This window comes from Chiloscyllium punctatum, chromosome 41 (assembly GCF_047496795.1).
Source record: "Chiloscyllium punctatum isolate Juve2018m chromosome 41, sChiPun1.3, whole genome shotgun sequence".
NCBI lineage: Eukaryota > Metazoa > Chordata > Chondrichthyes > Orectolobiformes > Hemiscylliidae > Chiloscyllium > Chiloscyllium punctatum.
The window spans coordinates 42,923,985-42,950,886 of NC_092779.1; the positions used below are offsets into that span (position 1 = coordinate 42,923,985).

The window sequence follows — 26,902 nt, forward strand, 5'->3', positions numbered from 1 at the left end:
CTGACACATCTTGGTCTGTACAACAATACAGTTAAAACTTTTCCTGTTGCTGTTCCAAGCAGTAATATCATTGACCAATTTTCTTCAGTCTTCAACAAAATCACGATTCTGTAACTGATCCAACTCTAAAAATTTAAGAAATGTATTTCCTCCATACTTGATCTAAGTCTAATATTTATAATTAGATTAGATTAGTGTGGAAACAGGCCCTTTGGCCCAACAAGTCCACACCGACCCGCTGAAGCGTAACCCACCCATACCCCTACATTTACCCCTTACCTAACACTACGGGCAATTTAACATGGCCAATTCACCTGACCTGCACATCTTTGGACTGTGGGAGGAAACCGGAGCACCCGGAGGAAACCCACGCAGACACAGGGAGAACATGCAAACTCCACACAGTCAGTCGCCTGAGGCGGGAATTGAACCACGGTGCCACCGTGCCGCCCACTAATCTTACAATCTCAAAAGGAAACTACATGCCTATAAACTAGCTTGAAATTTTACACAAGGAGAATGTGCCCAAGTAGTGGATAAGGAAGAAATATTGCAGTAACTATGTTGAACTACATGCATTATTTGCAACATCACAAGGCAGAGGAGTTGAAATTGGATGACATTTAAAATCTTGTTTGTAAGTTGTACTCTGGTCTGAGTTCCAGTTTCTCCCATTTGCTAGTGATTAGTCTACACAAAAGGTTATCAGAACAATATTAATTGCAAACTGTCGCTAAATCTTTCCAAAAACATCAAATATACCATTGAAACAGTAAACAATAACCCAAATATACTCATACATTAAGATAATTTGCTCCAGCATCAAGATAAATGTCTTCAACTGGATTACAACTTTAATTGTAACTAAGTCGACTGGAGATTTTCTGCGATGGTCAAAAAGAACTAAACCCTCTTCTAACTATTTCCAATATACACACCCATTTAAGGTTTCATCATATGTAACCTTAATTTATCTAGATAAAAATCTGTCCATCATTGCTCAGAATGTCTGCTCAGTTGGTTGACAGTATGCTTTCAATCTTTCATATGCTCATTACCAGGCCACAAAACTTGGCATCTTCTGCAACCTTTTTTTTTTAAAAACGTGAGAGACCTTTATCTTTTGGACATTTACACAAAAGAAAAAGCTGAATACGTTCAGAAGAGAAGATGAGAGGTTTCTTAAAAAAACTTTTTGAAAAACAAATATGTCATTGAGCAGAATCAAGCTACAGTTCAATGTATACTCACTTTGTCTATTTTTAATGGACGCTAGTTCCTCCTGGAAAGCTTGTCCTGTGGACCTAGCAAAGGCTTCAGCTGTGGCACAGTAACCATGATGCACTAAGTAAGATGAAACCATTCTAGAAATTGAATTTTTAAAAAATGTTACAGGCTCAGCAGTATTTCATGACAACAAACTGCAGTTTCTAAAAAAAAATTTTGTAAAGAAGATTACACCAGGCTGTATATGTGCAATAACAGGAAATGCTTACCAAACTCAATGGAAACAGTCTTGCAAGCGTGAACATCATGTTTTCCCCATTGATTTCATAATTTAGGTACCATGTTTTGCAGAGTTATGACATTTGTTAATATATTTGCAGAAGCAGCATTTACATCAAACATACACAGAACAAGAGTTATGTTTCCAAAAATGCATTAAATATACATTGACAAACTAGTACTTAATTTATTAAATTGATGAGTTATTTACAAAAGTAATGTATCACATTAGTTCTTCTTCCTATTAGGATATTCTTGGTAAAGAAAAACACACAAGTTAAATTAGAAAATATTTAGAAAAACAAATAATATATAATTAATGGGGAAGTAGTTGACCTCAGACATGTGTATGAGAATAGATAGGCAAAGAAAAAAGGTTGAGAGTGTCCACATGCACTGGATATAGACAGGGAGTTTAGGTGTGACAGGAGATGAGTAAATGGGTACATGTGCAAGAAACAGAAAAATGGAGAAAGGGAGCTTGAGTAGATCATGGGAAGAAAACTTTATTATGTTAAACAATGAAGAATATGTAAAATGAACTGGAGAATTAATAGGTAACTAGGACCACCTTTTAACGAAACTTACACGCCAATCTTTGAGCCCATGCAACAGCAAAGCACTGAGCTATTCTTAGCTGAAATCAAAACAACCTTTTTTGTCGCTTTGAAAACCTTGGAGGGGGGGGGGGAAAAAAGAGAAAGAAAACAAGAGAAAAAGAAAGATTCCTTTGGATAGGAGAGGAGGAAGCTTTCTCAACTTCCAATTTATTGCCTGCTCCCTGCCGCAGAAATATGATTTTTTTTTAAGTTTGTTAGATGCAGGACTATTTTGCTTGCTGTGGTCTATGGCCAGGTCAGTTCATGTCTTACTGGAATAGCATTAAGAGGAGACATTCACGAATACGGCAAGATTACCAAGATTTAAAAGTGCAGCATTTAGCTGAACATTTGTTTTCAGTACACTGATCAGATTTATTTTAGTTAATAAAAAGTATTGAAATATCAGTATATACTTTGTAGAATTTAACATTAAGAAATACAAGCTGCATTTAATATATGCAATAAGAAATCCATGTATTTTAAATCTAAATCAGAATTAAGTCACAGGAAAGAAAATTCCTTTAAAAAAGTTTTTAAAATGAAAAATGCTAATATAGATAACAGACAACGTATCACCTACTTTTGAATCATTGTCTGCCATTCCCCTTCTCGATCTCCTACAGGGAATCTTTCAATCTGGGTCTGAATTTTAGATCTCCATTCTCGCATGTAGTCCTCAATATCAAAAACAAATGGATGCTGTCCAAAATTAGCATCTATCACCTCCCCTGGTGTCTGCAGTCCAACGGTGGGATATAAATTTGGCTGAACAAGAGAGAGAAGAAAAGAATCACTTGACAAGTTTTAGACTCTTCAAGCAGTCCAGTAATGTCAGAATAGACGACATTCTTCTGAGAAATGCTTTGCAGCTGAAAATGTCTTTAAAAAAATGAATATTACTACTACAAAGATTTACCCCGATAAATCAAATTTGCAAAGCTCTGCTTCCGAGTGTCAACAAGTGTTAAACAATATTTCCTCCTCCGATCTCACCCAAACTTCTACATCATTTACATTTATTTAAGAACAATAACACAATTTTAGGATTTCCACATGGTAAACACATGCACTCTCCTACGTCAAATACATTAGCGTTTGTCTGTCTGAAGCTCTCAACGAGAAGCTTAGAAAATCATTTGTAAAATTCACATCAATACATCAAAGTCTCAAGCTGAGGATACTTCCAATGATTTGTAAAATGTACCTTGCTAGTTTAGAGCACAGAAGATATATTTACTGGAAAAATCAGAGATTCTGACTTCAAAGAAAAGGGATTAAAAATAACAAGCACCTGTAGCACCCTTAAGTACTGTACTACCCAGTGATAGAATCATGACTGATCTGCACCTTAACTCCTTGGCTTTATACTCTTTGATCCACTTGTCCTGCTAAAATCTACTGATTGCAAAAATAAAATTATGAACTGAGCTAGCACTTACAGATTTATTTTCTAGGAGAGATCCACACCTGTCATCAAAAACTTGTTCCAACTTGTCCCAACTCGCTCTGGCTTATGAATTTACACCCTCATTAGCAAAAAACATTTCTATCATTTCCTTTCAAAATACTGAATCTCTCAATTAAGTCACCCTCTAATCTATTTCAGAGACTGCAAACTCAATTTACATACTGGTCACACACCTGAAACAGTATATGTTTTTCTCTTCATAGACGCTGCATGATCTGTTAGGCATTTCCAGCATCTTCAGTATTTTGCTTGTATATGGAAGTTTACATAATCTAACCACATTAATGCTCATTAATTTAAATAGCTGGCAAGATTCCATTGAAACTGTGCTGCACCATTACATATGGGGCCTAAAAGTGCACACAGTATTCAAGATGTATTCTAACCAGAGCTTTGAATAGCTGTACCAAAAATTCCTCCCAATGATATTAACACTTTCTAGATATAAAAGATTAATATTCCAGAATGCTGAAAGAGGTAGCTACATCCTAGAATGAGAGAGAGGAAGGTGCAGAGACAGGAGATGCATGGAGGTAAATTTCCAAAATTCCATTAATGGAATGGTTCCTGAAGATTGGAAAGTAGCATGTGTAACCCAAATATATAAGAGGAAGGAGAGAGAAGACAAAGAACTTCAGATCTGTTAACATGACATTAGCAGTAGGGAACGTGGTAGTATTTTGAATAAAGGATAAAGAAAGATAATAGTAGGATTGGGCAGAGAGAGTCAGATTTATGAAAGGAAATAATGTTTGACAAGCCTGTTAAGAGTTTTTGAGGTTGTAACTAATGGAATAGACAAGTTGGAAACTGGTGAAGTAGCGAATTTGGATTTTCAGAAGAGTTTTATTAAGGTCCCACTCAAGAGGTTAGTGAGCAAGGGAGGATGTGATGTTCCAAAGAAGGGTTGACGGACCCAAAGCATTAGCTCAGATTTCTCTCCACAGATGCTGCCAGATCTGCTGAGATTTCCAGCAACCTCTGCCTGTGATATATTTTTAAAGTTTGCTGATGATACAAAACCAGGTGAGAAAGAGGTTAGGAGGATTTGAAAATGGCTGAGAGAGATTTGGACAGGCTAAGTCAGCATACAGCAAAGTATCGAGTATTTGGTGAACACTTCCCAATTCCTCACGCTTTACATCCAAAAGGACCTCGTGCATTTTTGTTCATTAGTCACTGAAAGCTATTGTGTGTGTAGAAAGGAATAAAGGCAGCAATCACATGTTAGTCTTTATTGCATGGAGATTTGAGTACAGGAGTAAAGATGTGGTGTTGTAATTACAAAACACTTAGGGGAGACTACACCAGTAGTATGGGAGGACTCACCCAGGACGTACATGCTTATCAAGAGAAAGTGCAACAAAGTTTCACTGGATTGATTCTTGGGATGTCCTGCAGAAAAGTGGGGCAGCAATTCAGATGAGGAACATTTTCTTAGATTAGAGGGTAGTGTGATTTTGGAAGTTTCCACCAGCGTGCTGAGGAAACTCAGATTACCAAGTTTATTCAAAAACCAGGCTTAACAGATTTCTACGTATTAACGATATCAAGGGGAAGAGGTCAAGTGCAGGAAAATAGAGGAGAGGTAATCTTCCATGATTTGGTTGAATTCTGGATCAGTCTCAAAAACACCCAAATGGCTTATCCTTGCTTACTGTTCATGGTCCCATATTCATATATATTTTCTACGTTGCATGCATTTTCTATAGGACTAATTCAGGATTCATTGTGCTATTACTTAAGTGGATACATAATACTACGTTTCCATTAATGTCAAAGTAGCCAAAGGATTCATTTCAATGTGAAATCATGATAGCCCTCAAAGTGCTCATTAGCCGATCGCCAGACCATAGCACGCTCACTGTCAATTGTTTTATACAGAATTATTGAAAGTCACAACACATCAATTCTCTACTGGTTCTTCACTCAGATCCCTGCAGCACTCCCTTTGGCCACTCTCACCACTGGAGTCATCACTGATTTCCCCACCACTTTTGTCAACAGAATAAAGATCATTTTCCAGCTCAATTCAATTCTGAAGTCGTCATTTAGACTAGAAATGTTAACTTTGTTCCTCCTTCACAGATGTTGCCAGGTCTCTTGAGTTTCTCCACCACTTTGTTTTCACTTTAGATTCCTGCCCTTGCTCTTTCCCTATATCCCTACAATTTTGTTTCCTCCAAATTTGCACCTGTATTCGGCGATGCTAAATGGGGAAAAAAATACAAGGGGAGGTTTCTTTCAATTGCAATTCAGTCATACTCCATTCTCTCCATTGATGTACGTGCTATTCAATCACTGCAATATCAAACTGATTCTATGACTCTTGGTCTACAAATAACCTGCAAGACCGTTGCAAAGTATTTGCATCTCTTTCAAATTTGGAATATTAACATTAAAAAGGTCTATTTTCCCTAATCCAAGAAAAAAATTGTAGTTATACACTTCAAATATATACTCAGATCAATTTAAAATTAAATCTTGGAAAATTAACTATTCAGCTGACTACACTTCAATCAGCCAACTCTCCAAAATTCCATTTCTTTGCTCTTTCCATTATATTTTCTATTATTTATTGCAAGAAAGCAGGGGAAAGAGATGTTCGTGAATCAATTTCTGCCTCAATTAACAAATGAATATATTCAAAATTGGAAAAGACAAGAAAAAAAATGAGAACACACTTGTTTAATTGCTGAATACTATTAATACACAAAAATGCTGAAACAAATAGAACATTACAACTCGCAAAATACTGTAGATGCTAGAAGTACAAAAGAAAATGTCCGAAATACTCAAGTCAAGTGACATCTATGAAGAGAGAAACTAGTTGATGTTTCAGGTCAATAGCCTTCCAGCAGAATCTATTTTCTCACATTCCTTGCATCCCTTAGAGCCAGAAATAGGGGACAGTGTAATGGAGAATGAAGAAATAACAGAAAAATTGAACACAAAATTTGAATCTGTCTTCACAAAAGAGGATATCACAAATTTATCTGAAATGTTACAGAATTAAGTCTACTCAGAGGGAATAACTGGGATTAAAGGCGGACAAATTCCCAGGGGTTGACAATCTGTACTATAGAAAGTCTCCCTGAAAATACAAAATGTGTTGGTGGCCATCTTCCAAAATTCTACAGGATCTGGAGCACTTCCTACTGACTACCGGATGGTAAATGTAACCCCTATTTTAAAAAAAAAACGGCAGAGAAAAAGCAGAGAATCACAAACACGTTAACCTAACCTACGTAGCAGGGAAAATGCTACAATCCATTATGAAATACGCAATAACAGAACACCTAGAAAGCAATAATAGGATTTGACAAAATCAACATGGGTTTATGAAAGGGAAATCATGTTTGTTAATCAAGAGTTTTTCTGAGGATGTAGCTAAAAGAACAGATAACCATTGGATCTGGTATTTTTGGATTTCATGAAGACTTTTGATAAAGTCCCACGTCAGAAATTAGTGGGCAAAATTAAAGTAGTGTGTTTGGGGACTAATCTACTGATATTGGTTGAGAATTTGGCAACAGGCAAGAAAGAAATAGACAGTGGGAAGAAATGGGTCTTTTTCTGGGGTGACAGGCAGTGAGAGGTGGCACACTTCAGGGATCAGTGCTCAAGCCCAAACCATTCATGACATACAACGGATTTAGAAAAATGAACCAAATGCGTAATGCATTCAAGGTTGACGACAACAAAAGAAAACTAGGTGGAATTGAGAGTTCTGAAGGGAATTCAAGAAATGCAATTTGAGAAGATTTGTAGTCCAGGTGGAGGTTCAGGTTGTAAGTTTGCTCGCTGAGCTGATAGGTTTGTTTCCAGACATTTCATCACCTAGGTAGGTAGGTAGGTAACATCATCAGTGAGCCTCCATTGAAGCACTGGTGTTCTGCCCCACTTTCTATTTGAGGGTCTTGGTCTGTTATAGGGGATAGCACCCCCTTATAACCGCAGTTACACAGGGTCTTGATAAGATCTCACCAGTAGTAGAATGTACAGTTTTGGTCACCTGACCCAAGAGAGGGTATACCTGCCACAGATGGAGTCCAGCAAAGGTTTATAGGAATATATTGGACTGCTATGAGAAAAGAGTTTGGCTCAACTAGGCTTATATAGAAGAATGACAGGAGATCTGTTAGAAATATATAGACAAAATTCTAACAATCTATACAGGCAGTCAACTGTGTTTTAAATTTGCAAGTCCTTATTTTGAGATTACGTCCTCTGCTCCTGAACTCTTCCACAAAGGGAAACATCCTTTCTTCATTGACCCTGTCAAGTCTTCTACAAATCTTATGTCTCAAAATCTTATGTGTGGCCTCTCACTCTTCTATATTCCAATGAGTGCAGGCCCAACTTATTCAACTTCTCCTCGGAAGACAGGATCTGGTATTAGCCTAGTGAACGTTTTTTGAATTGAAGTGGTTTTATAAGTGAATGGACAAAACCAGGGCAAATGGATTTCAATAGAGGCAAATATGAAATTATTCACTTAATATCTAAGGAGCAAATGCTTGGATTCTTTCTAGATGGTGAAAAGATATGTAAGCAGCACAAAAATTGCAAAATTGAGTGTAACATTTTATACAGCGCTAAACTCACAAATATTCTATGCCAAAACAAAAGAAGTCCTACTTAATTTTTCAACTTAGGTGCTGGTGAGTGTTTTTCCATTAAATTTTCCATTAAATTTAGTTCCATTATGATAGTTAAATATAGAGGCATGATAGGATAACTCAGTCTTGTGGGATGCCTATCCACTTCCATGTGGGAACTTTAGGGTGCTTTAAATGTCTGGGCAACCACACATACAGGGATCATCAGCAGCTGCAGCAGCCCAACTCTAGTTGCAGAAATCAACTAGCACCTGGCATTTGCTCCTGTGCATTAAATTCCAGCTCAAAACATTTTCTTTATTAGCAAGTGTGGAAAAAACTGCAAGACATTGTTTAGTGCACTTAAAATAGAACTCAATGAGAGGTTGTGCATACTGGAATATCAATGGCCCACTCTTGTTTTTTTCCTTAAAAATAGTAGACAGTTATACAAAGACATGAAGCAGTCAATGAACTTACACAATTAGAACAATGTATTTCCTGTTCACTCAGAACACAAGAAAAAAAATTTAAAGCTACACAGAGCAATATCTTGCAGTACAGCACATAAATAGCTAAAAGGCACATCACATAGAGACAAACGTAGGTGGGAAAGTTATGAGGAGAAAGATGCAAAGGGATTAGATCAGTTAGGTGACTGGACAAGAAAGCGTTGCATGAGGAAACATGAAATCATCCATTTTGGGAGGAAAACTGGAAACTTATTTGTACTCCAAGGATTTGAATGCCCTTGTAAATGAAACAGTCAACATGCAAGTAAACCAAGCAACTACAGATGTTATGTTAGCAAGTTTTGAGAAAATTTGTAGGTCAGGTTGAGGTTCTGAATGTAGGTTTGTTCGTTGAGCTGGAAAGGTTCATTTCCAGATGTTTTATTACCCTACTAGGTAACATCTTCAGTAGGCCTCATGCGAAGCACTGATAATTCCTGCTTTCTATTTTTGTGTTTAGGTTTCTTTGGGTTGGTGATGTCATTTCCTGTGAAGTCACGTCCTGTTCTTTTTCTCAGGGAGCAGTAGATGGGGTCTAACTCGACGTGTTTGTTGACAGAGTTCCAGTTGGAATGCCATGCTTCTAGGAATTCTCGTGTGTGTCTTTGTTCAGCTTGTCCTAGGATGCGACAACACATCCATCCTAGGACAAACCAAACAAAGATACGCACCAGAATTCCTAGAAGCATGGCATTCCAATCAGAACTCTGTCAACAAACACATCAAGTTAGACCCCATCTACTACCCCCTGAGAAAAAGAATAGGAAGTGGCATCACCAACCCAAAGAAACCCAAACATAAATAGAAAGCAGGAATTATCACCAGTGCTTCGCCCGAGGCCCATTGAAGATGTTACCTAGTAGGGTGACAAAATGTCTGGAAATGAACCTTCCAGCTCAGCGAGCAAACTTACATCCAAGATGTTACGTTAGCATTAATCACAAGAGGGTTTGTGCTTACTGTCATTGCATAGGGATTCAGCAAATCACACCTTAAGTACTGTACCAAAAGATCAGAAAAGTGATATTAATATTCAGAAGCTCAGCATGACCTTATTAAGTGTGGGACAAGCTTATGGAATCATATGGCTGTTCCTGCTGCTAGTTCCTATGATCTCACACATTTCTTTTTGAGAGAGGTTTCCTTAAGTAAACTTTCAAGAAAAGGGGAGAATGAGATTAATTGGATAGCTTTACTCAAAACAACAGATGGAAAAGGCTTCTGTGCATACTAGCGTATGATTCTACAACACACTTTAAAAAATGCCAAACATACAAGCACCCTACAATATGCAGCTCATAATTAGCCCAGGAAATGGAAAAGGACCTTGGGTGTTTTTTCAACATACATGTTGGGCAACAGCTGAAATACTATAATAATTAATAAAGAACACCTCTCTATTAAATAGTACTCTGCCTTCTGGGGTACCAATGTGGCAAGACTGTGGGAAATGAGAGAGAGCAAAGAGACTTTATTGCAACTACAGATTTAGAAAACGAAATAACTCTGAACACTCTTAAAGATGAAAGGTCCAGATAAGATTCCAAAAATCTATTCCAATCACCCCAAAAAAATTCAACACTGCTCTATTTCCTCCTCATTCACTGCTAGAGGGTTGGACTTGAAAAATAAGGAATTCTTAGACCTGTACAGCTGTTGATGAGGCTACACGTGGAGTAGTGTAGACTTCAGGTCTTTGCATTTAAACAAGATATATTGGCATTGAAGGCAGTACAAAAGACGTTCACTAGACTGATCCCTGGGACGAATAGGGTTGACTTATAGAGAACAGCTAGACAGTTTAAGCCTTTATTCATAAGGATTTAGAAGAATTAGGGTGATCTTACTAAAACATAAAACTGAGGGATCTTGTCAGGGTATAATCCAAAGGTTTACAGCAAAGAAAATGGCCCTCTGACCCATCAAGTCTGCGCTGGCCAAAAACTACTTAAATATTCTAATTGCATTTTCCAGCACTTGGCCAACATACTTGACATCACAAGTATACATCTAAATACTTCTTAAAAAGCTGAGGATTTCTGCCTTTACCATCTTTACAGGTAACCAGTTCCAAATTCCTATCCTATAGCTCAAAGAAAATTTCCTTACATCTCCTCTAAACCTCCTGTCTCCAGTCATTGATCTTTCCACCAAGGAGAAAGGTTTCTTTCTGTCTACACCCCTTAATCATGTCCCCATTTTGTCCCCTCTGTTCCAAAGAAAACAACTCTAGCCTGCCCAAACTGTCTTCATAAGGAAATCTCCAGTCCAAGCAACATCCCAGTAAATCCATTGTACCCTCTCCAGTGCAATCACATCCCACCAATAATGTGGATTTCAGGACTGCACAAGTCTTAACCAATGTTTTATAGGGACATAAACATAGGAACAACAGTTAGGCCATTCAGCCCCACGAGTCTGTTCTGCCATTAAATGAGATCATGGCTAATCTGCTGCCTACTCCACCTCCCTTAATACCATTGCTTAAAAATTCATCTCTCAGATTTGAGATGAACAATGGATCCAGCATCTACTGCCAGTTGTGGAAGAAAGTTCCAAACATCTAAAATCCTTTATGTGCAAATTGCTTTCCAACATCTCTACTGAGTGGTCTGCAACTAATTGTCAGGCTATGCCTCCTAGTTCTAGAACACCTTACCAGTGGAAATTGTTCATCTTTATCTACCCTGTTTTTTTTCCCTGTTAATACCTTGAAGACTTCAATCAGATCGTCCCTTCTAAATTCTAAAGATAATAGGTCTAATTTGTATAGTGTCTCCTCATAATCTAACTGCATATAAACTATGCCATACTCCCTCAGTACATCCCTAAGCCAATACATCCTTCCTAAGGTGTACTCCAAGTGGGGTCTAACTAGGATTGTGCATAACAGCTTAACCTACCTCCTCAAACTCTATGCCACAGCTAACATGGGTAAGAGGACTGTCTCCAATAACCACAACTGTCTTCTTATGTGCCAACCAGGACTCCAACCAGCAGAGATTTTATATCAATTCTCACTGATTCCAGTTTTGCTGGGGCTCCTGGATGCCACACTGTCAAATGTGGCCTTAGTGGTAATTTGCAGTCTCTCATCTCACTTTTTATCATGTATTCTATTGTGTTGTATGTCCTAACCAAATGCATCACCTCACACCTACCTAGATTGAATTCCATATGGCACTGATCAGTCCATCCTACCAGCCCATCTACATCCTCCTTTAATCTAAGGCTATTTACGACCCCATCAATTATCATATCATCCATGAATGTACTGATCAACCATCCTACATTCAAATCTAAATCAATTATATATAGACCACAAACAGCTAGAGCCACAACACTGATCCCTTGAAACCCAATGGACACAGACTTCCAGTCACTTGACCATCAGCATCTGCTTCCTGCCACTTAGCCACCAAATTTGTATCAAACTTGCCAAATATTTTGGATATCATGGGCTTTTACCCTCACTATTCGTCTCCCATGTGGGATCTTATCAAAAGTAGATTAAGTTATGCATTTCCCTCACCTATACACTTGGCCATCTCTTCAACCAGGTCGGTCAGTCACGACCACCTCTTAAAATCATGCTGACCATTCTTGATTAATCACGGTCTCTCCAAGTGCAGATTAATTTTGCCTCTCAGAATTGCTTTCCAACAGTTTCCTCACCTCGAAGGTTCGATCAACTGGTCTACAGCTTCCTGTTTATTTCTTGCCCCCTTCTTGAACATTGGTACCACTTTGGCTTTCCTTAGTCCATTGACACCTCTCCTATGGTCAGGAAGGTATTAGAAATTATTGCCAACACACTTACTATTTCCTCCCTTGCCTTACTCAACAGTGTGGGATACATTTCATCTGGCCCTGGAGTTTTATCTATTTTTAAGCCTACAGGATGACTCAGAACATCCTCTCTGTCCACGCTAATTTATCTAATCGTATCACAATCTTTCTCACTGGTTTCATCATCTCAGTAGTTAAATGTGACACTGTATTCTTTCAGAACGCTACCAAACTCCTCTGGTGCCATGCACAAATTACTAGTGCGGTTATTAATGGACCCTACTCTTTCCCTCGTTATCCTTTTATTGTTAACGTACTTTTATCCTTTATTTTAGCTGCCATTATTCTTCCATGCCCCTTAAGTTTCCCCTTGCACATCCTGTACACCTCCAGGGCTTCTCCTGTTTTGAGCCCTCAGTATCTGCCATAAGCCTACAATTCTTTTCCTTTACTCAATCTTGTACATCCCTTGATATCCAGGGTTCACAGGATTTATTAGTCCCAACCTTTGTCTTCATTGGAAAGTGTTGGCTTTGTACCCTCCCTAGTTCCTTCTAGAAATTATACGACATTTTGTGATATCCCTCATGGTGTTTTTTTAAAACAGATTAAGTGGACACTCTTCAAACTGAGGGGTGAAGGAATTTATTTTCTCAGAATACAGAATGTCTTAAACTTTCTATCCCAGAGTGGTGTGGAGGCTAGATCAGAGAAATATTTAAAGAGTTAGAGAGATATTGTATACTTTATTGTCTACTTGTCTGTTCTATTGGATGTAGGATTGCGCGCTGAGCTGCAAGTTAGTTTTCAGACATTTTATCATACTAGGTAACATTTTCAGTGAGCCTCTGAATGAAGTACTGGTGGTGTGGCCCGTTTTCTTTTATATGCTTGGGTTTCCTTAGGTTGGTGATGTCAATTCCTGTGGTGACTTCATTTCCCATGGTGATGTCATTTCCTGTTCTTTTTCTCAGGGATGGTAAATGGGATCTAAGTCAATGTGCTTGTTGATAGATATCTAGTATGGTGACGAAACATCTGAAAACAAACCTAGCAGCTTAGCAAGCAAACCTAAATCCAGAACCTCAACCTGAGCCACAAATCTTCTCAAACTTGCTGTTCTAGATCATTAATGTTTTATAGAGTGAACATGACCGCTACAGGATAATGCGGATCATTATAATTTTTCAGCAAGAACCGTAAGTGTGTGGCTCAAGAGGGGTCCATTACCTGCCTGCCGATCCATTTCATCGTAATCAAGAATGAGGTAAAGCAGACTCAGAAGACATGTCACATCATGATGACAATTTAAAGCCATTTGTCTGCACAAAATAAACTAACCCAAGTTTAAGTGAAGTAACATAAATGAGACAAAATGTAGAAATTTAGTGCCTATGATATTTGAAATGGAAGTCAAATTGAAGAGTCAGTTATAACAAGAATCTGACAAGCTTATAATAAAATTAAGCAGAGGAATTCTTCTGGCACAGTGACAGTGTCCCTAGCTATGAACTAGAATGCCAGGATTCAAGCCACACCTACTCTAGAGATGTGTCACGTCTGAACAGACAATCATTTTAGAGAGTTTTATTTAGTCACTCATGCTCCAATTTTGTTTAGAAAAAGGCAAGAGTACATAGATAAATGAAAACACATTACTGGAAATAGTAAGAAAGTTAGGCAGCATCTGTGTATGGGAATCAGCATTAGTATTTCAAGTTACTGATCTTGCAGTCACTGATTGGAAATATTAACTGTCCTCGTGACAAACACTGCCTGATCGCCAAGTGGTTCCAGCATTAGTTTTTATTTTCGATTTCTAGCATCTACAGTATTTTGCCTAAATAAAAGCTTTGGAAAATATTGTAAAGGATTTGTCTTACCGGTAAATCTGTAAAAGCAATACCTGCAGAGAAAGAAAATACCAGCATGTAACTAACATTTGACTTCATTACTAGTTTTCTACATAAGTCAATAACTGCTAGTCATAGGGAAAAGAAAACAAAATAAAGCATTATGCATGATTTTTATTTTCAGTCAGGTCTCACAAGCACTCATTATATTGATTGTCAGAAATACTGTGTTAAATAGAGCTCAAGAGTCACTTCAGACAACTCAATGTGAAGATAACCAATAGGACAATATACCAATCCAGCAATATTAACAGCAGTCTGTTACAATACATTAGAATATAAAATACTTTGAAGCATATTCACCATATATATTGAATTTTTAGTCAAAAAGTAGGATGTTGATTTTTACATTCATAACATTTTCAGAGATGGTGGAATTCCCCCTTACCCATCGCTATGCTAATGCAGTTGTCATGTCGGAGATTGTCCCTGCCAATGCTGTCACAAATTAGCACAAAGGAGCAAGAAGTATTTTGATTATTTATTACTAAATATTTATAAATAACTTCTGTGGCGATGGACATAATTTCTGTAAACTAACTCATTAAATTTGTCAAATTCAAAACTAAAATACCTCAAAATTTAATTCTTTCACAGTACAGAAAATACTATTCAGGTGCAGATCATGCAGTGAACAATGTTAAATCCCAATTTAGAAAAAAAAACACTCTTTGCTTTCAAAACAGAGTAACTCATGACAATCAGCTTTTTGAATGGTATCACATGGATCATCAACATCATCAGCATCATTCACATTATCAATCATTTCACAAATGATTGGGCGGCACGGTGGCACAGCGGTTAGCACTGCTGCCTCACAGTGCCAGAGACCCGGGTTCAGTTCCCGCCTCAGCGACTGACTGTGTGGAGTTTGCACATTCTCCCCGTGTCTGCGTGGGTTTCCTCCGGGTGCTCCGGTTTCCTCCCACAGTCTAAAAATGTGCAGTTTAGGTGATTTGGCCATGCTAAATTGCCTGTACTGTTAGGTGAAGGGGTAAATGAAGGGGAATGGGTCTGGGTGGGTTGCGCTTCGGCGGGTCGGTGTGGACTTGTTGGGCTGAAAGGCCCGTTTCCACACTAAGTAACCTAATCTAATCATCAAAGTGCACTGGATATCCATAATTTCATGGTCTAACGATCATATCCTTTCTAATTTCACCCCAGGTCTCTACAAACCGTTTCAGAGCACATACGCTGTTCGCCCTTGGAATGTCTTCACTCCTCCAATTATCCAGTCATTTCACCTTTTTAAAAAAAAAATACATTCGCTTTGAAAAATTTGTTGAGACGTCCAATGGCTGTACAAGGCTAATTAGACCAATGGAAATCACTGTTTTGTGATTTAACGTTTGCAACATCAAAATGTAATCTGTCGCAAATGAGCAAACTTACTAAAAAAAATCCTCTTGGTTAGAAGTCACAAGGCCCCTAGATAAAGACAATATTACTCCAGGGGTACGTGACAGCGGCACTGTCAATAGAAGAGTTATCCAGGGACCCAGGAAATAGTCTGGGTACCCAACATTGAATCCCAGCAGATGAAGGAGTTTGAAATTAATAAAGAAGAATCTGGAATTCAAAGTCTACTTTGACATTGTCGAATTGACATTGTTGTAAATACCATAGCTCACTAACGTTCCTTTAGGGAAAGGGATCTGTTGTTCTTACTGGTGCAGCTTGTGTGTGACTTCAGACCCATAGCAATATGGTTGACTCTTAACTGCCCTCCAAAATGGCGTAGAAAGCCACTCAATTGCATCAATTGCTACAAGGTCAAGACAAATGAATGAAACCATATGGACCACCTAGCATAGATTAAGACACTAAGGACTAAGAAACAACAATGGCAAACAACCCTGTCAACCCTGCAGGATTTATTTTTTAAGACTAGGTTCCCAACAATATGGAAACAGGCCTTTTGGCCCAACAAGTCCACACCGACCCGCCAAAGGGTAATTCACCCAGACCCATTCCCCTAACCTATGTTTACCCCTGACTAATGCACCTAACACAATTAGCAATTTAGCATGGCCAATTCACCTGACCTGCACATCTTTGGATTGTGGGAGGAAACCCACGCAGACACGGGGAGAATGTGCAAACTCCACACAGACAGACAGTCACCTAAGGCAGGTATTGAACCTGGGTCCCTCTCTCTACCTCTAAGTATCCTCCATAGCAACATCTGGGGCTGGTCCAAAACTTGGACAGTCAAGTAAAAGCCTGACAGTGTGAATAAGGTACAATTTTGTGTTCATGACAAATGTCCCACACACCATCACCATTCCTAGATTTGACCTGTCACACAGGCAGGACAGACCTAGTGGAGGTGGCGACAAAACAATATACAGGTGGAATGTCGTCACCCAGTGAATCCTTGATAATGATTCTGGACCCATGAAATCTTATGGCACCAACTCAGACATGGGTAAGGAACTCTCCTGCTGATACAAACAATGTTAGAAAAACTCAGCAGGTCTGGTGGCATCTGTGGAGAAACAAAAAGTACTTCATAACTGAAAGGTGTTGGAAAGTAGGCTCTTTTATGCTTTTGACAGTTGCAAGAAGAGGAGGAAGAGACCAGATGGCGTAAAGTGGAGACTTTCAATGTCCAGGACCAATAGCAGTTTGGTAGCACCACCACTGAGTTAGTTTATTCCAAAAAGACATTGTTGCTAGACTGGGTCTGTCGCAGGTGGTGAGGGAACAAAAAGGAAGAACATTCTTGCTCTCATCCTCACCAATCTACCTGCATCAGATGTATCGGTTCAAGACATGATCAGTAAGAGTAGCCAACTCTGAAAACCTTGGGGGGAAAAAAGTCTCTCCTTCATAACAAGCACACCCTCCATCGTGTTGTGTGGTACTGTCACCATAATAAAGGGGATAGACTTCAAACAGATCTAGCAACTCAAGACTGGGCATCCATGAAGCACCGTGGGGCATCAACAGCAGTAAAACTGTACTTCAACACAACCTGCCACCAATGTCAAGGAACATCCCCCACTTTACCATTGCCATCAAGCAAGGGGATCACTCAATTAAGTGTGCAGGAGGGCCTGCCAAGGGCAGCATGAGGCATACCTAGGAAATGAGATGTCAATCTGTGAAGTTACAAAACAGGACTACTTGTCTGCTAAACAGTTTAAGCAGCAAGTTACACAGAGAGCTAAGTGATTGCACAGCCAATGGATTAGATCAAAGTTTTCAAGTCGTGAATAGTGGTGGATAAGTAAACAACTCACTGGAGGTGCTGGCTCACCAGATATCGTCAATCATGGGGGAGCACAGCACATTCATGCAAAAGAGAAGGCGGAAGTATTTGCAACAGATCTCCAGCCAGACACACCACATGATGTCCAACTCATCCTCCTTCAGAGGTCCACAGGTGCCAGTTTTCAGCTAATTGATTCACTCCACATCCTATCAGGAAACAGCTGGAGGCACTGGATATTGGAAAGGCAATGGGCCCTGACGACATTCTGGCAATATAGTACTGAAGACCTGTGCTCCAGAGTTTACCACATCCCCAGCCAAAGCTGTTCCAGCACAGCTACAACATTGGTACCTACGCAGCAATGTTGGAAATTGCCAGGTATGTCCTGTTCATAAAGAGCTGGACAAATCCAATCCAGGCATTTAGTGCCCCAACAGTCTACTCTCAATCATCCATAAAGTAATGGAAGACTGTGAAACAAAAGGGTTCATTCAAAGAACATATGGCTCAGGTAAGCCAAGGTATATTTCATCAAATAAGAAATGTAGTTCAAACAAACCCAGGGCTCTTTGGATGACAGGTGGTGGTAGAAATTAACATTAGAAAAGAAAAAAAGTACACTTTAGACAGATGTGAGACAGAAAATATATTTGAGAACTAAGAGGCGAAGCAAATAGGAATTGAGAAAAAAAAGCAACAAAGGGGAACTCCAAGATCTTTTATAAGCATACAAATAGTAAAAGGAATGGGGCCAATTAGAGATGAAAGAGGGAACTTACACATGGAGGCAGGAGACATGGCTACAATCTCAAATGAATACTTGGTATCGGTGTTTGCAAGTGAATGATGCTGCCCAGGCCATGGTGACAAGTGTAAACCCAGTGGCGACATGGGAAAAATGAGGATTAATTCGGAGGAGTCAGCATGAATTTCTTGATGAGGCTCAATGAGGTTAACACTACTGAAGTGGTAAACATGGATTTTCAGGAGGCATTTGATACAGTACCACACAACAGATCTGTCATAAAGTTTAGGTCATGGCATAAAAAGGACAGTAGCAATGTGGATACAAATTAGCTCAGTATTAAGAAACAGAATAATGGTCAATAGGTATTTTTGGGGCGGAGACAGGTTTATAGTGGATATCCCCAAGGATCAGCATTGGGACCTTTGCTTTTCCACATATAAAATGGATCTGGATTTTGGTGGGCGGGAGACAAATTCAAATTTTGCAGATGGCACTGAACTTGGAAAATTGTAAACTAAGATGAGGACAGTGTGGAACGCCAAGTTAGTGGAGTGGGTGGTAGGTGATAGATTAGTTTCAATATAGAGAAGTCAGATTTTGGCAGGAAGAACATTGCAAGAATATAAAACAGAGAATCAATTCTAAAGGAGTTGAAGGAGCTGAGGTGCACAGATCGTTTAAAAGGGGCAGAACAGAGGGGAAAAAACAGTTAATAAAACATAAGTACAGAGTACAAGAACAAGGAAATGATGTTGACCTTGTAGAAGACACTTGTTACACCTCAGCTAGAGTATTGTGCACAGTCGTGGGCTCGACACGTAAAGATGTGAATTCATGGGCGAGTGTATAGAACTGATTAACAAAAATGGCAAAATTTTAATTATGAGGATAGACTGAAAGAAAAGTGGGGTTGTTCACTTTGGAGGAAAGAGGTGAGTTTTCAAAATCATAAGCAGGCTGGATACAATAGATAAGGAAAAGCTATTCCCGTCTGTAAAAGGAATAAGAACGAGGGGTTGTAGACTTATTGTGATGTGCAAAAGTTGCAAGAGGGGTGTGAGAAAAACAACTTTTTGCAGATGGCAAGTATTCGGTTATGAAATGCATTGCCTGGAAAGAAATGAAGGCAGGTTCAATTGAGATATTCAAGAGTTATTTGAATAGAAACAGCGCGCACATATTCAGGGAGAAAAAAAACAGATTGGCATTAAGTAATGATGTTGCTTGAAGGGCTGTTGCAGGCACGATGGGCCATAACAATTGAGAGATTCTGTGAAAACAACTTGGTACAAATCCCACCAGGCCTTCTTTCCAATCTGGCATAATGATGACATCTAAGGTGGATTAACTTTAGAACTGAGGCAAATTATTTTTTTTTAAAAATCACTAGATTTGGTCAAATACTTAAAGAATCAATTCCACAGCTCATGCAATTAACATGCATGGCTTCATCAAGTGTGACAGAAAACATATTTAGACACGAACAATTTTTTAGAACGAAATAGTATCTAAACAGAGAACCCCTAAAACCTGTATTTCAGATAATAGATATGATTATTCAAAAAAAATCTAACTGTGCACCAAATCTTATGTTTTCCTGCAAATCCACCTGATTAAATTTATAAAGAAATATGTTGTAGCAGCCTGTGCAAAAAGTTACTTATAACATGAAAAGCAAAGGATCCTTTTGAATTACAGTAAAGAAATCTCAAACGATTAAAGATTTTTGTTTCAGCTAACACAACAGCATTCAGAGCCAAGTTTCACATAATATAAGTAATAAGAGCCTGTAAAAACAGCCTTGTCAGTCTCCCACGACACGTGGTAGTCAACCAAATAATTTTAAATGGTACATTGAGAATCAAATGTCTTCATCTTTGACCACCTGATACCTATGTTTCATTTATTATAAATTCTGTCTTCTTTCAGAAACAAAAATCAGCAGCTAAGAATTTGAAAAACAAAAATTATTCAACCAGATTTCAGACCACAATTGTGCGTAGTGTCACAATGCTGTTTTTTTTACATGGTTACTACGTCCTTGAGGTTTTTGCTCCCAGGGAGGGGGTAGTTGGCCAGGCTCCAACTAGGTTGGGTTTGAAAGACTTACGGGACCCCATTTTGTTTACCTCTAAAAGGTATAATCAAAGGGGAGTAGCCAGCTATCTGTGTAGCTAGCCTTCATTTAGATCAGAGTTTTTGATTCACTTCAACAGCAGTGTATCTGAAGAAAGGCTGCTGGGGCAAGACCAGCCAGGTACACACACTAACTTCAAGCCTGTAAACCCTGGTTTGTTTCATTTTTACTTTGCGCTAAGGAATGTGTTCATTGAGACTACTGCAAGTACTTTCGGAACAGCATCATTAAGTCAAGATAGTCAGTCAGGTTTTGGATAGGATAAGTTATCTGCTTTTCTAGTTTCTTTTCTTTGTGTTTCATTCTGAAATTTTGTAAATAGATTCTGTTGTTTAAAACTTGGCAGTCAGATCAGCTAATTCACTCCCAGAGCATCCACTATACACTTACCTAAAACAAATAGCAAAAATACAGTCAGGGCTACCTGCTTAAAAATGTTTTGAGGGGTCAAGCCTGGTCCAAAACAGTAGCTTCAATGTGATCACATAATGAGGAAATCCCTTACAGCGAAATCTACTGCTTCAAATCAAGTCAACAAATTCTAAGACGTAGGACTAACACCAAAGCTGAAAATAACAAGCGAAAAATTTGTCTCTTCATCTTTGTTTCTGCACTATTCAGCTATGAATAACTGCTCTTTACTATTTGGTTATAAGACAATAACTTGCATTTCTAAAGCAGAAAGGTCCTTCAACACTATAATGCGTGACAGATGGAACAAGCATAAGGACAGGACAGAAACCTAATGTGGAATAAAGGCACTTTTAAAACTACATTTTTCAAAATCAACCTGTCCAGAGATGAGCATGGTCCTTTTGGCCCAGAGATAGGGAAACTACCACTGCACCATAACATCACTTTCTAAAAAAAAATTAAGTCTCATGATAATACCAAAAAATTAAACAAGGATGTAATTAATGAGACATCAGTTTGCTTCAGGACTGATAACCAGCTATTGAGAAAGGATTCAAAGTGGAGGAGAGTAGTTATGGAAAAAGACAAAGGTAGATACCATCTTTCCATTACCCTAGTATAACACCATATTTCAATTTTGAAAAATTGAATAGTACTATGGTCAAAATACTACTTCTGAGCATTAGTGAAGCTCTTGTAATCTGGAATCAATTACTGATTCTTGAACTCATATTCCTAAGTTGTATTTAAAGGGCAAAAATCAGAACAAACACAAATGACTTCAACTTACAAGTGTTCAAAATTTCAAACCGACCAGCTTCATTCTTGTAAACACATACCTAAACTGTGACCATTCTTTGTGTAGAAACAGGTATTATTGATCAGATTTACGCAGCATCCAATTACATCGCCAGTTGTAAACGTTGGTCCATAAGGCTGTCCAGTTCCAGAAGAACAGAATGAATGGCCATCATCTCCATGGTAACCATATGAATGCTTATCCCAGCCTAAAACGAAAATATTCCACATATCATTAAAGGACCAATATAATGAACACGAGTACGCAATGTATACTTTTAAACATGGCTGTTCCAAACCGGTTTCAAACTAACTTTACAGCAATTAGTGAGTAAATTGGCTTTTGGACTCAACATGTATGTTAATTAATTTAAAATACAGTTCTTCCAACTGATTTGAGAGGACAACTTGTTTCCTCCCTCCAGCTTCTCATCCCACTCCGAATTCTTAGTCATCAATATAATTCAGAGTTCAAGACATTAGAAACTTCAAATAAAAGTTGACCAACAAAAGATTTTTAAATAATCAATTAAATATATTCATCAATCTCCCTTGGCATTCTGCCTCAAAGTGCAAGACCAAATGTATTTTTCAGGTAGTATCTCCCCGATACTAGAAAGAGTCCAAAACTAAAAAGGCATAGGTTTAAGGTGAGAGGGAAAAGATTTAAAAGGGATCTGAAGCGCAACCTTTTCCACAAAGAGGGTGGTGTGCATACAGAACCAGCTGCCAGAGGAAGTGGCAGAGGAGAGTACAATTACAACATTTAAGAGACATTTGGAGAGGTACACAGATAGGAAAGGGATGGTGGATATAGGTCAACAGCAGATAAATGGAACTAATTCAGTTTAGAAAACTGGGTTAGCATGGAGGAGTTGAGCCAAAGGGTCGGTTTCTATGCTGTATACTATGAGGTGATTGAAGTAATGATCATAGGAATGTCAATGGATGTTCTTCATATGGACTACCAGAAGGCATATGATTAAGTCCCACATAAGAGATAATTAACCAAGATAGAAGCCAATGAACTTGAGAGTAAGTACTGATGTGACTGGGAAATTGGTTGGTTGACAAGCAACAGAAATTAGGGATATTGGATAGGTACTCAAATTGGCAAGATGTGACCAGTGGCGTCCCACAAAGGTCAGTGTTAGAGCTTCAATTATTCACATTATTTATTAATGGCCTGGATAATGGCATGGGAAGCCATATATCCAATTTTGCTGATGCCACAAAATTAGATGGCATTGTAGACAGTGTATGATAACAAAATCACAAAGGGATATTGACAGATTAGGTGAATGCGCAAAACCATAGCGAATGGAGTTGAATGTAAGCAAGTGTGAGACAATCCATGTTGGTCCACAAAAAAAAAAGGATCGATCATGGTACTTTCAGATGGTACAAAGTTAAATACAGTGCTGCCCAAAGAGATTTGAGTGTTCAAGTGAACTGATTTTTAAAAATGTTACAAATAATCAAGAAAACTAATGCTGGCCTTTATATCTAGAGGATAGAAGTATAAGAATAGCGTTGCACTGCAGCTATACAAAACACTAGTTAGATCCCACTTGGCATACTGTGAACAGATTTGGACACCACACCTTAGGACATATGTATGGACCTTAGAGGGAGTACAATATCAGCTTACAAGAATGATTTTTAAAAATGAAAATTGTGGACGCTGCATAACTGAAACAAAAACCAAAATTGCTCGACAATCTCAGCAGGTGTGACAGTAGAGACAGAGTTAATGTTTCAGGTCCAGTGACCCTTTCTCTCGAGATGCTGCCAGACCCGCTGAGATTGTAACAAAAACAGAAACTGCTGGACAAGAATGATACCTGGACTTCAGGGGTTAGACTACGAGGAAAGATTACGCAAATTAGGCCCGTTTTCTCTAGAATTCAGAAGATTAAGGGGTGATCTGGTCAGAGTATTCAAAATAACAAGGGAAAGACATGTTAGAAAAAGATTAACTGCTTCCACTGAGGAGGGATTCTAGAGCCGGGGGATAGTTTAAAAATTAGGGCCAGACTGTAAAGAGATGTTAGCAAGCACTTCTACACACGAATGGCAGTGGATGCTAGATCAGTTGTACTTTCAAATCTGAAATAGATATATTTTATTAAGCAATTGGTTTAAGGAATATGGGCCAAAGGTAGATATCTAAAGTTAGGCGACAGATTATTCATGATCGCACTGAATGGCAGAACACACCCAAAGGGCTGAATGGCCTACTCTTCTTTCTATGTTCCATCAATTTTTGTATCATCTGCAAATCTACTAATCAACTCTCAACCACTTTTACATACCACCAACAATAAAAGCCTCAACAATGACTCTGTGGGACCCCACTGGAAACAGACCTCCAGTTGGAAAAATGCCTCTCAGCTATTACTCTGTTCAAGTCACTCAGCCAACTGTGTATCTAATTTGCCAATTTTCCTTGGAACCCATAGACTTTTACCTATGCTATCTGTCATGTTGGACCTTCACAAAAGACAGACTTGCTGAAGTCCAAGTAGACTACATCAAAAGCATTGCCCTCACATACAAATCTGGTCACCTCTTCAAAAAACAAAATTGAAACCAAGCTGGTCAGACATGGCATCCGTCAACAAAACCACGCTGACTTTTCTCGATTAATCCCGACCCTCGCAAATGCAAATTATTTCGGTCCTTCAGAATTGTTTCCAATAGCTTCCCCATCACTGAGGTTAAACTGACCAGCTTTGCCCCCTTCTTGAATAATGGTACCATATTTTCTGTCCTCCAGAGAGGAACTGAAAGTGTTTGCAAGTGTCCTGATTATTTCATACCGTGTCTCAGTCAACAACCTGGGTTACATTTATCCAGCTCTGGAGGGTTACCTATTTTCAACTCTGCCAGACCATTCAGAACCTGTCTATGCTATGTCTTTAATTGCATCATAGACTTCCTCACCTAGGGGCTTCTGCTGTTTTAAGCCCTTGGTAGATGCCATAAGCCTCCACTTTCTTAATCTAATGCCACATATCCCTTGATAACCAGGATTTGATGGTGTCACCCCTTTACTTTGTTGGAATAGGTTGACACTGTTGTCTCCATATTTCTTTCTTGAACATATCGCACTGTTCCAAGATAGATTACCTAGAAGAATTGCTCTGGTCCATTTTTGCCAAACCATATCTGATCTTATTAAAACAGCCTTCCCTCATTTTAAAACTTAGATTTCAAGCCCATTCTTCTCCTTTTCCCATAATATCTTGAATCTAATGGAGTTATGATCATGGTCTGTGAAATATTCCACTACTGATAGTTCAACCACTCTACTAGCTTAGTTCTTTAAGAATTAAATCCAGGGCTGCTGCCTTCACATGAGGTCTTCTCCATATTGATTTAAAAAACTGTCCAGAATCCATTTTTAAAATTCGACTCCCTTCAAACCTTTCACACAATGACTACTCCAGTTAATGTTGTACAAGCTGAAATCCCCTATCACTACTCAATTATTTTTACATTTCCATGAAATTTGCCTACATATCTGCTCTTCTATTTCTCTCATAGCATTCGGGAGCCTACAGTTTTCTGTGATTGTTCCTTTTTGGTTAAGTTTAACCATATGGCTTCATTTAGAAATATAGAAGATAGGAACAGGAGGCGGCCATTCAGCCCATCGAGCCTGCTCTGCCATTCATCACAATCATGGCTGACTGTTCAAATGACCAGCCTAATCCTGCTTTCTTCCCATAACCTTTGATCCCATTCGCCTAAGTGCTATATCTAGCTGCCTCTTGAATACATTCAATGTTTCGTCGCCAACTACTTTCTGTGGTAATGAATGCCACAGGCTCACCACTTTTGAGTGAAGAAATGTCTCACTGCTGTCCTAAATGGTGCACCCTGAATCCTCAGACTGTGACCTCTGGTTCTGGACACACCCATCACTGGGAACATCCTCCCTGCACTTACCCTGAATAGCCCTGTTAGAATTTTCTAAGTTTTTATGAGATCCCTCCTCACTCACCTGAACTCCAGTGAAAATAATCCTAACCTAGTCAATCTCTCTTCCTACATCAGTCTCACCGTCCCCAAAATCAACCTAGTTACTGCACTCCCCTCAAGAGAAAGAGCATCCTTCCCCAGAAAGAGACCAAAATTGCACACAATATTCTAGGTGTGACTTCACCAAGACCCTATATAACTGCAACATATCCCTGCTCCTGTATTCAAAACCTCTCACAATGAAGGCCAATATAGCATCTGCCTTCTTTACTGCCTGCTGCACATTCATGCCTACTGGTGCACTTCCAAGATGTCATTCTTCCTTACTGCTGTAATAGATTCCCTGGTCAAAATTGTGACACAAACTCCTTTTTTACTTCCTTTCCTGTTTCATCTGCAAACCCACTATCCTGGAAAATTGAGTTGCTAATTGCTCCTCTCTCAACCAAGTTTCAGTTACTACAATGACACCATACCCCAAATTTTAATTTGTGCCCTCAACTCAACTGCTCTGTTCAGACTCCTTGCATTAAAATAAATACCAATCAAACTTGCTAAATTCCCTTGTGCCTTAACTGGCTTAACCTTCCTTACTTGCTGTCACTTCTAACTTTAGCTATTCATCTTTTTCTGCTGAGCATTCTCAAAATGTCCTGCAGCCATTCAGTGACATCCCTGACCCTGGCACCAGGGAAGCAACATCCCATCCTATAGTCTCTTTGGCAGTCACAGAAATGTCTGCTGTCCATCAATATGTGGATGTTTCTACAACAGAATGAGCAAAATTAGATCTTCTTTTGGGCATTAAGGTAGAACAGGTGCTGAAGTAAAAGTAGGGGAATGCTTTGGGTCTAGAGATCATAATTCTATTAGTTTCAAAACAGTCATGGAAAAGGATAAGCCTTCCACAAATTGTAAAGTTTTTTAATTGGAGTAAGGCAAATTTTAATGGTACGAGATAATAACTTTCAAATGTTGATTGGAGTAGACTGTTCACAGGTAAAAGGATGTATGACAAGTGGGAGCAGTTCAATAATACGATAATGAGAGTTCAGAGGTATTTTGTTCCTGTAGAGTGAAGGACAAGAGTGGTAAGATTAAGGAACAATGGATGAATAAAGAGGTCCCAGTCAAGAATAAAAGAGAATCTTATTTTAGATATAAACAACTTGGTTCAACTGAATTTCTTTATCAAGTGTAGGGGCATTCT

The 26,902-nt window shown here is 38.7% G+C and overlaps 1 protein-coding gene across 3 annotated transcripts in view; it reads right to left on the reverse strand.

Annotated features, from left to right (window-relative positions):
* Positions 1–26,902, reverse strand: part of ranbp9 (RAN binding protein 9) — a 90,680-nt gene that overhangs the window by 30,980 nt on the left and 32,798 nt on the right. For all 3 annotated transcript variants that reach the window (XM_072560789.1, XM_072560790.1, XM_072560791.1), the window contains 4 exons: positions 21,747–21,914; positions 14,362–14,384; positions 2,689–2,873; positions 1,252–1,364 (listed from right to left, as the gene is read on the reverse strand). In XM_072560789.1, coding sequence (XP_072416890.1) covers positions 1,252–1,364; positions 2,689–2,873; positions 14,362–14,384; positions 21,747–21,914 — 489 coding nt within the window. The remainder of the gene's footprint in view (positions 1–1,251; positions 1,365–2,688; positions 2,874–14,361; positions 14,385–21,746; positions 21,915–26,902) is intronic.